Source organism: Pseudopodoces humilis, chromosome 4 (genome assembly GCF_049639895.1).
Source record: "Pseudopodoces humilis isolate 2021_Gansu_Grassland_sample_001 chromosome 4, ASM4963989v1, whole genome shotgun sequence".
Taxonomy (NCBI): domain Eukaryota; kingdom Metazoa; phylum Chordata; class Aves; order Passeriformes; family Paridae; genus Pseudopodoces; species Pseudopodoces humilis.
In genome coordinates this window covers 5,525,549-5,540,686 of record NC_142203.1, presented here as the reverse complement: position 1 = coordinate 5,540,686, position 15,138 = coordinate 5,525,549, and the positions used below count along the sequence as shown (strand labels likewise).

At 38.5% G+C, this 15,138-nt stretch overlaps 1 protein-coding gene across 2 annotated transcripts in view; it reads right to left on the bottom strand.

The window, feature by feature from the left end:
* The window catches only part of MCC (MCC regulator of Wnt signaling pathway), a 186,792-nt gene that overhangs the window by 29,037 nt on the left and 142,617 nt on the right, over positions 1–15,138 (bottom strand). For both annotated transcript variants that reach the window (XM_014258752.2, XM_014258753.2), the window contains 6 exons: positions 6,841–6,987; positions 6,372–6,461; positions 5,565–5,713; positions 3,675–3,815; positions 2,435–2,535; positions 348–531 (listed from right to left, as the gene is read on the bottom strand). In XM_014258752.2, coding sequence (XP_014114227.1) covers positions 348–531; positions 2,435–2,535; positions 3,675–3,815; positions 5,565–5,713; positions 6,372–6,461; positions 6,841–6,987 — 812 coding nt within the window. The remainder of the gene's footprint in view (positions 1–347; positions 532–2,434; positions 2,536–3,674; positions 3,816–5,564; positions 5,714–6,371; positions 6,462–6,840; positions 6,988–15,138) is intronic.

The following is a 15,138-nucleotide window of genomic DNA, read 5'->3' as shown; positions in this document are numbered from 1 at the left end:
CATGTCCATGCTGTCTACATACAATAGATATGAGTAACCATGACACGATTTGAGTTCCAACAGAACAGCAAGAAAGTAACTGCAGCAAAAGAAATGTAATGGTTTTGCCCTTTATGAGGAAGATCAAAGTTCTGAGTTACCCATTTGCAACAAATTTATACAAAACTTCTTTGCTGGAGTTGCTCAAAGTCCTGACAATTAGACCACTGAGGCATGGTGACATAAATCAAAGCACAGAAGCGAAAGGACGGAAGTGAGGGGAGGTACCTCAGCAAATACAATAGAACATAACTTTTTGTCTGGAATCAAAGATTAGGAGATTAGGAGAGCAGAACAGCTGCAGTTACCTGGTGTGGCTGTTGGAGGAGAGGCTTTCCCAGGGCTGCACGCTACAGCCTGTGACTGCATAGGCTCCCCCACAGCTCCCATCCAGCTTCATAAGCAAGGCTTTTGCTGCATTCTCAGCTGTCTTCCTGCAGTCATGAGCCCTCTTAAGCATCTGTGTGACATTTTCATCACCTGTCTGGTCCCCTGGTTTTCAAGCAAACAATATTTCAGACAGAAATTAAGGCAAGAGATCCTTCTACTTGCTCTCAGTTTATACCAAGATCGTGAGAATAAATTACCAAACTGTGAGGTAAAAGCAATTTCACTTCCTTTTGAGCATCAGTGGGAACTGGGATACTGGCCTGAATGAACCCTGTTCCCAGTAACAAGCTCCAGGTACTTGTGGCTCCAGGCTATATGTCTTAAGTGATGTAGGATTTTGGCTTGTCTGTTTGTAATGGTGTGTATTCTGCATTAACATTAGGTTTGGATGCTCAAATTATGAATGTGCAGTATGGTTTCATGGTGTAGTCATCTCCAGAGCTTCTCCTCACACACACCTTGATCTCAAGCCTGATGCACCTTCTTACAGGCTACCTGGCCAGACAGAAGAATTGCCTTGCTCAGAAGCAGCCTCTCACATTTTACAGTCAAGCATACTAAGCCAAAAGAAAAGTAGCCCTGATTTATTAAATTACTGTAGTTTTTAGTGGTGATACAGCTACCTGTGTAGCTGTAAGGCTTCAGTAGAAGCAGGACTGAAACCACCACTGTCACTACTCCTACAGTCTTCCAGCTGCAGTCAAGTCATTAAAATAAGACATGTTATTGGCTACACAGAAAATCTACAAATATATTTGTGGATTAGGCTATAATATATTCATACTTCAGCAAAACCCAACAGCTTGCTCTGTGTTGGATTTTCATTTAATCCTTGTTCAAGTCAATTACCTGTACTTCACACTTGCCAAATGAAGTGCATGCACTAGAAGTAACATTAATGAGGAAGAATGGAAGGGTGAATGTTAAGAGAAGCTGGATATGCTCAGCTTTAACTGATGCAACTCCCATGAATTTTCCACTCACAGATGTTGTTATAAAGCTTGACTGATCTTCAAACCAAAAATCTGTTACTTTATCGAGGTGTGTAAATCAAATTTCATAATGAAGTAAAGGTACACAAACCATACACGACTTCCTCCATGCTGTGCTGTGTAATGGGAAATTTTCACTATTTCTATCTCAGGACTGTAACTGATAATTAAGAGCTGTAGACAGACAACTACATAAAATCTAACTACAGTCTTTTCCATAAAATGCACATAAGATGAATGCCAAAAGTATTTCTCCCTTATAAGATTTCTTTCTACCACCTACAGGAATAAAAATTCCAGGCCTAAATTCACTTTGCTACTCACTGATCTCTGCCAGCTGGGAAAAGTTCCCTAGCACATTGTGAAAAGGAATGAACAGAGACTGGAGAGAGGTGGAAGAACATCTCAAACATCCCCTTTACTGAGAAGCCAGTGCTCCTAACACACCAGGGACTTGCTATGCCTCAGAACAGAATGAAGAGTTACTCTCTCTCTGAATGCTTCCCTTCCCTCTACTTGAAGATTACTATGACTGCCTTCTCCTACCAATAAAAGGAATGTAACTACTAACACTGGAATTTCATTGTGTAATACTTCTAAATTTTTTTTATTTGTAACTACTTAATGCTACCTTTGTATTATTTTAATCCCAGTTTTTCACAGATCAGACTGTTTCTGGGGAGTTAATCTTACTAAATCTGGACTTGCAACTACCACAGCTGTATGGTTTAAGCAATCTGTGCTCACAAGTATTGTTTAATTATTCCACTCTGTACAGTTCCCTGCCAGAAGAGGCATCTCCTTGTGATAGCATATACAGGTGACTTTAATTGCTCTCTTGCATTTTTCTCCCTTTTTTTTGGGTTGTAAAATAATTTAAATAGTTAAAACCAAGAAATGACTGGAGAGCATTCTTAAATAATGGGTCATGATGCAATTCACCATTACAACCAAATTTAATGCTAAATGACATGCCAAAAAAAACCTTAAGTTGTGATTCACTGACATCTTACCAACAGAACCAACACCTGCAGCTCTGAATTGTCCAAGAATGAGACTCTGCTCACTTTCTGCCAATGCCAACAGCAGCTCATATGCTTCTATGCACTGTTCACTGAAAGGGAAAACAAAAACCACACAAAATATTACCTGCAATTTAAAGAAGAGCAATACCTGCAATAGCAACAACGAAAAAAGAGATATCTGATTAACTGCATGATTCTCTACTATCTGTCTAGCAGTAGGGATATTAAATAACATTATACACATAGCTTCTATCAAAAGCATTCAGCAGTCTCCCCATTCTTGTAACAGTGCCAGGCTGGCCTCAAGTAATGTAACAAGACAAAAGACAAGAGAGTGACCTGAAATAAAGGAAGCTCCAGAAGCATGTTTTAAACAGGCAACAATACAAACAGTTGTCAAGATGACCCCTTTGAGAAACTTCTCCCAGACCTTCTTACTATACAACACATATTATTCTATACTCTACAATATAATTATACTACTCAAAGTGTTGTAAGCAGAAAAGATGCAAGAAAAATACTTCTTGCTCTAAACTGGCCGCAAGTGGCTCAATGGAACAGCTTTCAATTATATTTATGAGTCACACAATCCCTGCTGCATTTTAGTATTTTTAAAAATACATACTAACACAGTATTAGCAATTTACACTTCACTGAAGTTTGCTCAAGGCTGATAGTAAGATAATACATTCTTTAAAAGACCAAATCTGCCTGTCCCAAGTTAGTTGCAGATGAAGGTGTTAAGTGGAACCATATTTTTGCAAATAGTTTGATGCAAATTTAGATACTTATTACCAAATACCAAGCCTTTAATCCACAATTCCAACTGATGCAATACAAAGTCATTCTGAGTTATGTGGATTATAACACTCTCTGGTCCACAGGTCTTGTGAAAGGTACAGAGAACCTGTATCTTAAGGTTGGATTCACCAAGACAGTATGAGCCTACACACAACGCCTAATTCAAATGTTAATTTAGTATTTAAGAATGAAGAGATAAATCTCTACATTCCCGTTAGGTGCTGGTCAACTACAGCTGAAATACACTGTAGGAATAACTTCTGTTGGGTAGTTTGTCAGGCAGTTTAACCAAAGGGGTGCTTTTTCAAGGAGGAAGCAAAAAATTAACAGTGTAACTACGTCACACCAACAACTTCACTCTTAAACACTTCTATCAAGCCTCCCCCAGCTCCCTCTTTCTGGCTGAGCCCCCTGTGTAGGTACATACCTGTACTGCAGTGCCAGCCTGAGGGCTGTGGCATTGGACTCGTACTTGCCCACAAGCATGCTCATCCTCTCTGCATTGCTCTTGCACTCCTCCAGTGTTATTGTCAGCAAGTCATTCTGGGATTTCAGGTGTTCAATACGGCTGCAAAAAAGTAATTTGCAACCTTCAAGCTTAACTTGCAGTCATTGTCCTGAAAACTCTAAGACAGTCATACTTTGAAACCAGGAAAATTTCTTGGTCTACACAACGTTTTTTTAATGAAGGTAACAAAATCCATCATTCTGTATCCCTTACCAAAAGCCAAGAGAGTAGAAATTTCTCTTAAGTCATGCTCTTCTCCTCCCCATAAAATGTAGTCATAACCCTGTGCAGTAGAAGCAAGCAGAAGGCTATACCCTTGTTTTGCAGCCACAAGACTGCATAGGACAGTTTCATATTAACCTTTTGCTCAATTTTTCTGCCTTCATTCCTCACTTTTTGCTGCCACATTTGCAACTTGTTTTAAATGGCATATTCATTAGTGTGATTGTGGGTGTGTGCAGGAATCATGCAGTTGCATAAATGCCTCCTTTCTTCTGAAAATCCAGAGTAACCATTCCACCTGAAGTCATGTGTGGGCTGTGATTAGAGAGGGAACTTGCAAACTGTGAATGAGATTTCAGTGGGGCAATGTAACCTCCAAATTTTCTGGCAACAGCCAAACAGAACCTTAGCTGTAATACCCTCCTCAATAAGGTTAACCCCGAACATGAAAATGAAGATTCAGAGTATCAGTATTACTGTTTGTTCTCTCTGCTCACAACTGAACCATACATCAATATACTATGCTTAACTGTTAAAATTGTATATATGCCAAGACCATAGATACAAACAAGTAGAAACCTTGCACGGGTAGCTAATGAAGAAATCCATGCCATATAGGACTGTAAAATCACTGACTTCTTGACAAAGAAGAATGAGAAGTGCTATTATACCATTTGTTCAGTTACCAGAATAAAGCCCTGACTTTTCTAGATGCTAGAGCTGTCACTTTCTGTATCTTGACATCTTCTATAATGATACATGCTGTCAAAGCATAACTGTGCAGTGTATAAAAAAAAAAAGAAAAAAGAAAAAAGAAAAAAGAAAAAAGAAAACAAGAATCACGTTTTGCAGCATTACAAAAACATGAGCTATAAATAAAAACAGATATTGTACCAATCAGACTAAATTCGAGCTAGCTGTGGGGAAGACAGAATTTGGACAGAGATATGCTGAGACACGATTCTCATATTCCCAATCCACAGTTTTGACTTCATGTGCCAAAAAGACATAAAACACTCATTTTGGTTTTGATAGAGCTTGCTAAAGGGTAACACCAGCAGTATTTTAACTGCAACCAGGAAGTTTCAATCTCTCTTTTGCAGACAGAAACCTATTTGCTGGTATATATGTCACACCGCCATGCATCAGTACATTTATTGGGACAATTAAAAGCAATTGTTCTGTTTCTTCAGGACAAAACGAAGCAAGCTAATTCCAGAATGATGCAGACTAAGCTATGGGTGTCCTTATTTCAAGGAGTAATGTGTCTTACGAAAAAAGGTGCCAGTGACTACTTGGTCAGCCACAGAGAGGGACACTGCACGGTGCAGACAGGGGAAGGTGCTGTGCTGATCTAACAATGCACAAACTCATACTTATGGAAAGAATCCTTAGCACATGATTCAATTTCCTCTTCATCAACCACATTCCATGTTTATCTGCAGCTGCCACAGACAAACTGCTGCCACAGTTCCAGCTGAGCTGGAACTGAACTAAGAAATGTTCAAAAAGGGTAAAAAAAGCAGTCAACTTTAATGAAGCTAACAGAAGACAACATGTGTGAACACATCTAACTTTCCAGCTCACCTATTTAATCTCTCTGTCTCCACTTCAAATTCTCGGATTTTGCTTTCAGAGATAGCAGATCCATGTGAATAGAGAGTCTGGAAGATTTCCTGGATGTTTGAGCAGTCTTGAAGGGAATGTGCCAAATGTTCAGCCACAGTACTAGACACCTGCACAAGGCAGTTAATAGATCATTGTGAATAGATATCCTCTGAATTTCTCCCAGATACTTTCTGCGTTGAGAACTGCATTTACTTACATGCACTCGCTTCAATGCATTCATTATTCAGTTTTTGTCATGAATTTTACATTGAATAGAACATTTACAAGATTCCACTTTTAGAAGCCATTCTGTTCTAAAAGTCCACTAACCAAAGGTGAAGTCCACTATTTGACTGTACATTTAAAAAGCCTACTATGCAAGTTATTTATGTTCTTGAGAGCTTAGCAAAGGGTTAGAGCCAGGTTGTTCAGTAAAACAAATATTAGCACACAGTAACAACAGCATTATCGATTTACACTGGCATTTCAAAAGCAGAATCCACTTTGCTGATGGTTGAAAGTTGTGAAATGAACTGGAGAGCCTTCTTGATGAGTATTTTGGTGGAACTGCCTCCAAAATTTTTCTCTTGAAGTCACTCATTAGAATGATCTCTAGCCACTTGTTACAAGAAAATGAGATCTTAATACTGAGCGAAATATTAATTGTTGAAATATTTTGCTCAAACTAGTTTTTAAAGTATTTTCATATAGTTCATATTAATTTTAGTCAGAAAATAATGCTTTTATTGGAATATGGATCATGCATGCACACAGTTTAGTTCTTACCCCTATGCTGCTGATTTCTGATCCTAAGACAGGTCTATCAGATGATGAAGACTCTGATCTTGTCTTTGACAACTTCACTCTTTCAGCAATCTGTAAATCAGAGTGCTGCACAGGTTACACAGCGGCCCACACCCCATAAAGATCACACAAACCCCATCTATTCTCTAGTTACACTTGAAAAGCTGAAACAAACTACTAGAGAACAGAGCCAGGCTTTGTAACTGAGAGAACTACAACAATAATGTTTAATTCCTTTCCACAGCTCAAGTTCGTGGACCTGCTCAGGACTCCCCTAAACATCTCCCAGTTAATCCCACCCGTGCACAGCACAAAATGAAGCCTGCTCTTCCCAGGTCACGAGAAGGCTCACAAAGACAGAAACCCCACCTTGGCAATGGGAATAAGGCTCACAAAGACAGAAACCCCACCTTGGCGAAGGGAATAAGGCTCACAAAGACAGAAACCCCACCTTGGCGATGGGAATGTCATTGCTGCTGCTGCTGGTGCTCAGCTCTCCCGTGCTGGGGTTGACGGGGCGGTTGGCAGGAGTGAGGCGGCTCGGGCTGGATGGGCCCGTGGCCTGCACACTCTGCAAACGAGTCTGCAGCTCCCGAACCTGGAAAAAAACATAACATTCTGATTTTTCCACTTCCATGGTTTAAATAGTCAGGAGATTTTTCCATTGTCTAGCCAAGTCTAATTGCTTCTGGCTTCAGCACAGAAATCACATTTTTGTACTATGGTGGCCACAAAGTTTACATGTGGGGAGCAGATGAGTGGAGGTTATTTTAAAATCCCACTGCTAAGAGTTTTTTAAACTATGTGCAATATGCAAACATACCACTGTAGAATAATTACTCAAAAATTTCAGCTGTAGTACAGGTATAGAAATTATTCCCCCTACAGTAAAGCTAGTGCTCCAGCCTAAGATAATGGTGGCTAAACAAATCAAATTACAATCCTCTTGTTAATGGAAAACCCCAGTGCTGAAAAAAAAACTCTTGACATAAATAAATCACGTGATGACTTGGTCATATATTTAAAGATTAAAGAAATTCAAATATTAATCATACTTCAAATCTACAGTCAACTAAAGCTACCATTTAGTGAGTAATGTACAGACAAAAAAAATAGCAGCAAAGTACTCAACCAACAATCTGCAAAAGCTCCCTGTAAACATACCCTGCAAAGACTGCATGGTCTTCATAACACATCAGATACTTGTAGAGCTGATGTCAAAAGATTTTACGCTTAAAGGTTTAAAAAAAAAAAAAGAAAAAGAAAGGTCTGCAGGAGCCAACCTAAACCTATAGCTGTGCTAAAGATTATAGTGTTTACCTTGGAATGATTCTTAATAGACAAGGAATAAATGGTCTGCTTAACACAAGAGTTATGACACGAAGTAAAGTGACAGAGCTCATTTTTCCCACCGATCTCAAGAGTGTGAGATGGAACAAGGTGAAGGAAACCATCGAAAGAGAAAATTCCCCTGAACACAGTTTTCCTTAAATACACAGGTTTCTGTGTGACATTGTTGAAACAGTTTCTCTACAAAATAGAACTTGTGAAATTTTATCAGAAGCCCAGTCAAGTAAAGTTCAGCCCATTTGATATCTACCCTTGTATGTAGCATGAAATGCAACTGTGTTTCCTACCATCTAAACAAAGGTGTGATTTTATACTAAATGCTTTTATACAAGCAATGCTTTTATAATCAAGCTGAAGTCCCTTAGTCAAAAAAACCCAAAATTAAAGTTGCATCAAAGCTTATACTTAGATGTAGGTGCATCTGGTCAGTGCTTTATGAATCTCTGCTTGAAGCAGCAGCAGCAGTCATGTGTTCTCTGCACAACAGATGCTTAAACCTACTGCAGAGAGGAAAGAATTCAAGTTGGAATGCTCCCCAGTCACCAAAGAAGCATTTTATGCCTTCTACAATCCTCTACAGCCTGCTCCTATTTCCTGAAGAGTATTCCTGCCTCTCCCTCTGCTGTATGCAAACTGAAGGACAGAGTGCCTGCACACTTACTGTCAAAAGAATTTTTAGGTATTTACAAATTACAAAAAAAGAAAAAACAACCTGTGTGTTCTACACAATATGGTATTTTTTAAAAGCCATAGATGGCAACAATAAAAACACATAAAGTCACACTGCACTTTTAAGTTACCTGTTCAGTTGTGGAGGAGCACTGCACATTGAACAAAATGAGTCCAAACAACTAAAACCTCAAAACAAATTCCAAAACAAAATTAACAAAATTAATTTGTTAACAAATTAACAAATTTAACAATGTTAAAAATAACTTACTAAAAACCAGACATGGGTGTTTGACCCATAATTATGTATCTTAATTGCAATTCTCTCATGAAGTTAACTGAGCAGAGTGTATGAAGAGCACATCCATAGCAAGTATCTTCTACGTATTTGCAGCTGAGGTCTCCTTTGTTTATACAGACATATTTAGCTTCAACCTGAGTACAGCTGCACTAATGCAAACCTTAAGGACAGAAGTGCTCTACTGGTGCAAGCCAATAATTTCAGCTTGATGATATGCATAAACCTGAAATAAACCATGCATGCATATTTTTGCTTGCAGATGTGGAATGTCAGTGCAGACAGGATTTGTACTGTGGCATTGCCACTGAAAAAAAATATAAAAAATTAAAAAGCATCCCCAAAACTTCATTAAGTCAAAATTGTCATTTATTACTATTTCTTTCAACCCAGGCTGTTCCAAATTAAATTCTCCAAGTCCTTAAGTTACAGCACTGTTTAAAAGCAAACAAACAGGAAGACCATTTGGATATATTCTTTATAAAATAAAGCCCCAGCCTCTATGTCCAACTTAAAAATTGCTAAATATTCACCTATGCTCAGAAGCCAGTCCTGGAAGACTGCAGTCCAAAAACAAGTAACATTTTAAATTTAAGTGCAACCAGGAAAGAGTGGTAAAGCTGCTTAAATGCCAGCTGTTGGCAGACTCTGAAGTTCAGAATACCCTTATGCGAAGACTGTATCACACAAACCTTTAATGCAGACAGGTTTCCTTTATTCTGTGTTTTCTTACTGGGAAGTGACTATTGCCTAGAACTATAAAGCTAATTATTCATACAAATCTGTAAAAAAAACACTGGCAACAGAAAGAGAAATGAACACAGCTAAGAGTTTAGTCAGGTAAAGCTTTGCTCAGGAAAGCACTTCTAGAAGAAAACTCAACACAGCACAGTTATTAATCTGTGCAACTCAATGGCTTAATGTCATATCATAGAAGCAACCAAAAGAAGAAGCTGCCTGCTTATCTGTCCTTCTTGATGTATTTACTAAGTCAGGCCTTCATTTATGAAATTACATGCTGAACTGACTGCCAAAAATAGCTGCACTAATTATAGCAACACTGTGTACTGGATGCTAATTCTGAGCAGGACAACAGGGCAAGTTTGTCTGCCTGTAAAATAAAATCACCCTTCTCACAATTCACACATTCACTAAGCATCTCATGACTGGGTTGCCCAGCTACCACACTGTCCAGAGACATATTAGGTAACTATTTCTGGTCATCAAAACCTCCATTGTAAATGGAAGAGTATGCAGCACCTCTTCAGACAGTACTTTCCCACACTGGCAGCTATTTTGCAGAAAAAATAAAGAATGACCAAAGAAGAGAAAAAAATAACTCAAACCCAAATCAGAGTTCAGAAGAGCCATTTTCTTCTCTGGCTTGGTGAATGCACAGGTTATGAAAAGATTGGTTTTAAAAGTGGAAATAAAAATTGTCTGACCCTATGTGTCAAGTCTTTAGCATCATTACTAACATAATATAAATTATTCTGAAGGTTAACTCATAGAATGAAGGTAAACTGCAGTACTGCACATAAGACACGAGAAACACTTGGAAATGGGAGAGAGAGAAAGGGAAAATCTTACAGGAAATCGATGACAAAATTGGCAGAATGAAATGGGTAAATTCAAGTATAGAAACAAACCCAAAAAAGTTATAGGAGAGGAAGAGTGTGGATTTCTGAGTTTCGGAGGAGGAATAACCAGGAAGGATTTAAATAAAAATTTCTTGAGTCCTTGCACCATCCTAGTTTAAAAACAGAAATATGCAGAAGGGTATAAAAATTGCCATAAACTCCTGAAGCACTAAAATGATGTGGAAATCATCTGGCAAGCAGATCTTACATAGTCAAAAAAAAAAAAAAAATTGATAATGAAGGGAAAAAGGAGAAATTCAGGGAAATGCCTGTGAAATCCAGAAAAAAAAGCAAAGGAAATATCTTCTAAATTATTAGAGGAGGTCCAAGAAATTACAGAAGTAAAGAAGTGCTGGAACCAACCCTAGAAAGAACAGGAGTAGGTGCATTAAGTGAGACACAAGGCAACAGAGTCATTAGACTTCAGAGCAATGGATAGCCTAGATACTAAAAAATAGTTGTGCAACCAGATGTTCTCAAGTTACTAATATAAACATAAGTAATTCCAAATTATGTTTTTCAATTGAGCCAATTGTTGAGCTGCATTTCCTATTTTTTCCCTTGAATGCTGAGAATTGAAGTAGGAAATAGTGAAAAATTATGGGTAATTTCTTAACACCTTGAGAACTAAATAAAAACAAAGCAAGGCTAGATGAGAGAAGGGGCTGACACACTACAATGTGTGTTCGCAGCAATGTGCAATTTATGAAAGACTTAATAAGCTATTAGCAGGCATCACAGACATGTTTGTCCAAATGCATCATGGGCTATAGAAAAATATTTCAGTGGAATATTCTCATTATTTATAACCATGACTCTGAGAAGCATGTTTTATTCTTTTTACTTTACATATGCATAGTGACAACTACATGATTCATTAACATCCTAAATAGAATCCCACAGCTATAAACTGCCTGTTTTTGTTACTTATTTTTACACATTCAAAGGACACCTTCTGCTTTTGTTTCTAAACCCATTTCAAATGAGGGACATACCTGTGATTCTTTTCATTCTACCTTACTCATGACCTGTTTTATCATCCAGTACCTTTGAAGCCTTCAAGTAACACGACTTCTTCCCCTCCAGCATTTTTATGCTCCTTCCTTTCCTTTCCCCTATTATACAGAGGAGGAAGATGAAGTACAACAAACCACAGAGAGTGAACTTCTCCCACTTTCTAATTTATTCATGTATACTGAAGATCTGTGGAGGAGAAGATGCCAAATAAACACCAATGTAACAATCTGAGCTGCTCTAAGTGGTGAGGGCCCTTCCCAGTCAAAAAAAAACCCCTTACCTTTCATTCAGTCCTAGTGTTGATTATTTTCAGCCAGAAAATTTTCAGCCTCTCCTATATCATGAGCACCAGAGCAAAGTCTGAATTCCTGTGGATTGTCTGTTGTGATCGACTGAGTGCAGTAAAGAAATTTTTCCTGGTATCTATAAGGTCAATTAAACACTGAGTATTTCCACGTAAGCTTGGAAACAGAAGTAAAACTCTACTTTGCTGACACCCAAGAGAAGATGCTGCTACATAAGCAAATACCATGCAAGTGAAGGATGCAGAGAATGGAAATAGCTTTGCGGTCCTACCTCAGGTTTCTGGTGCTCACCAAGAGACAAAGGAGACAGAACAGTTCCAGGGTCACTTTAAGCAGATAACAATCTCTATAAGGCACATCAGTGTTCTCCAGCAATCTGGAACAATACCTTCTGATCCCAACAGGAATCACTACAAAACAAAGTCCAGCAGATCCTGCCAGCTTTGTGTCATCTGAGAACAGTATGGGCCCAAGAACATTTGCAAGGCCAAGGATCTGAGTCCTGCTGTGGCAGGGGTAGATTTCAACTGTCCACAAGTACCACATATTTTGGGAGAGCCCTCTGCACGAATCAAAGCTCTCCAGAGTGGGAAATGTGGGCAGCTGATCGGATCACACATAAAATGCTAACTTTCAATTACTCCACAGATTATGTCTTCATTAGGGTCTTAGTTGAAGACACCTAATTAAGTGTTTTCCTTCTGGCCAGTTTGGTGACCTCAGCCAAGTTTGGAGCAGGTAGAGAACAGCCTTCACAACCATCAATCAATCATCATAAGATTAACTGAGCAAGCTGACATATGACTCATGCAGAGAACAGACTTAACTGACTTCCAGAGCTGGAACTGCCTTTTCACTTCAGACTTAGGTCTTCAGAACAGCCTCAGGGAAGCCTGAATGCTGCCCACACCCACTGCTTTTTATGCCAGCCAGCTCCTTAAGACTGTGCTGAGGTACCACTCATCTGGAAACTCTCGTGGGCAATAATTTAAAAACCCACAATTTTTACTTTGCAGTCAGGATGGAGTTTATATGGTGTTTCACTGCTGCTCATCTGAACCCCCTGCTGAATACAAGGGCTTTTATCTAAAAACACAAATATTCTTTTCTTTTAACTTTTTCTTCTACCACTCAAGCCTGTTACTCTGTATAGTAGTTGCAAATAGTGCTGACCTGATTACAGCTTTATTCTCATGTAATAATAATATTAATCCCACAGACTGGTACAGAAGTTCCCCACCATCTTATCTGTATTACTGGATTCAGGATTATGGTCAGCTATGTGAAAGCAGTTTCTAGGGCACTGACAGGCCCGGACCTAAATAGATTTTATTTAGCAAAATAATACAGAGGTAAAATAAACCTCGGCATTATGATTATTATAATTATTAAATTAGCTGTTACACTGCAGACAACCTACAGAAGCAAGCAATTACTTCACTTGCTAATGATCTGTGAGAAACAAACTTTGAATGTATCTTGCTTCTCAGATAATGTTCCAGCTCAATCTGTTAACTGAGTGCAGTAAATACCTAATTAAATTAAATCTCCAACAAGCCTGAGAAAAATGTATTGAAAGCACTCTGCTTGATTACAGGCATTGGTTTGAACGAACAGACCTATTGATCTAGTCAACTTCAAGGTTGTTCACTTTACCCAATTTAATTTGAGAAGGACAACAACTAAATTTTCATTGGATCTCCTTTCCCACTCTCCAGGGAAATAATTTGAAGTGACTCGTGAGTTCAGGTGGCATATAGAAAATATTTCGTAGGTCAAAGAAAACATTTTTTTGTTGCCCCTATGGATACGAAGCTACATTAAAAATGCAAATGCAGTCTCCAGTGCAACAATTACACAGCGTGCAGACAGGGTCATATGTCACAAACTAACGTGGCTGGTGGGGACAATAAATCAGCTGTTCTGAATGCTAAGGATGATATTGATTACCAGATTTCAGTAAAGTCCTCTATAGTTGAAAACAACTGAAACAAGCAGATGACCTTAATTCTGTTTTCACCAGAGATGCTTCCATAACAGAGAACTGGAACTGCTGGCAGCCAGACAAAACATCACAGAATCCTGGAAAGATACTAAGGCTGGTTTAGGATTAATGCAGCTGTGTTAACTTGTTTCTTTCTGCTGTCCTTCAGATACAATCCTAATGTAATGACCCTGGTTTTAACAGGTATCCTTGCATAGTCATATATTTAATTATACAAACATAACTTTGATATTTTAAAGCTCCATTTAGAGCTCCATTTACTCCTTCCTGTTTCTTCAGAACCACACTCTTCTTGTGTCTTGGTCACCTCACAATCTGACTTCTGGCTTGAATAGCCACAAGGCGTTTGTATTAATCTGTTCTTGCTCCAGATTTGTCCCTGAGTTTAGAGAGCCATTACTTCCATTTTTATTTTCTTTCTCTAGCATTTGTAAAGAGAAAACAAATTAAGAATTTGTTTCGCCATGCTAGTCTCTTCTCCACAGACAATGCCCTCTGACAATTGTCTACATAATTTTCTGCCAGTTTAAACTGCACCTTTACATGCATAAGAGATAAGAACAACATATAACATTCCAGATCAGATCTCACAACCCTTTTTACAGTTTCTCTAATCCCTACTGAAAATAACTTCTCTGGTACCTCATAGGACTGAATTTGCCGCTATGGCTCAGCCATGCTGATCCCTGAGCGTACAATACCAATTCTTTCTTTCCCTTTTTCTGTTTCTCAGCTGAGGAGCTCCTGGATGTCAGCATAAATTCTTGTTACCATTCTTTCAGCCCCTTAACTTGCATACTGTATTTCGAAAAGCAGGAATCTTCTTGTATGCTCAATGCCACCTCTCTTTCTCTTGTTTGGTATCTCAGTATTGATCTGTATCACTGGGAGTGTCAATACCTGCATCTGTGTAAGCTAATTTCTCAAGCATACGTTTCAACTCTGCCTGGTTGTGTTGATGTCCACCCCCTCAGTCTGGCAACAATACAGCCAGTCCATAAATGCTACTTCCGTAGCCCAAGGGGTAGCACTGCCTCCACTAAAAAAAAATTGTCACTATCATCCAAAAATTTCAGGAATGAAAACAACCTATGGTATATAATAAGACAAAAATTTACAGATTTACAAAGGAAATGTTGAAGTGGTCTTGCTTTATATGATATGAGATTACTAGTCTTGCCTCATCACACATGACTTTTTAGTGTTAGGAGAAGATGGAGTTTTGAAAAGGTAATTTGTGGCTTCGTATCTAAAGATTGCAAATCTCACATGATGCAGGCTCATGCTCTAATGGCAAAGTCACTGCAGAACAATGTTGGTTTAGAACAGCAAAAAACAGCCAATCTGCTGCCAATCATTAAAGAGTAATACTTGCAATAGTTTACCACAATATGGCGGTCTGAATTGTCATTTAAACTGAATACAAACTTGAAGCTGCCTGTTTTAAAAACAAAATACTTCATAT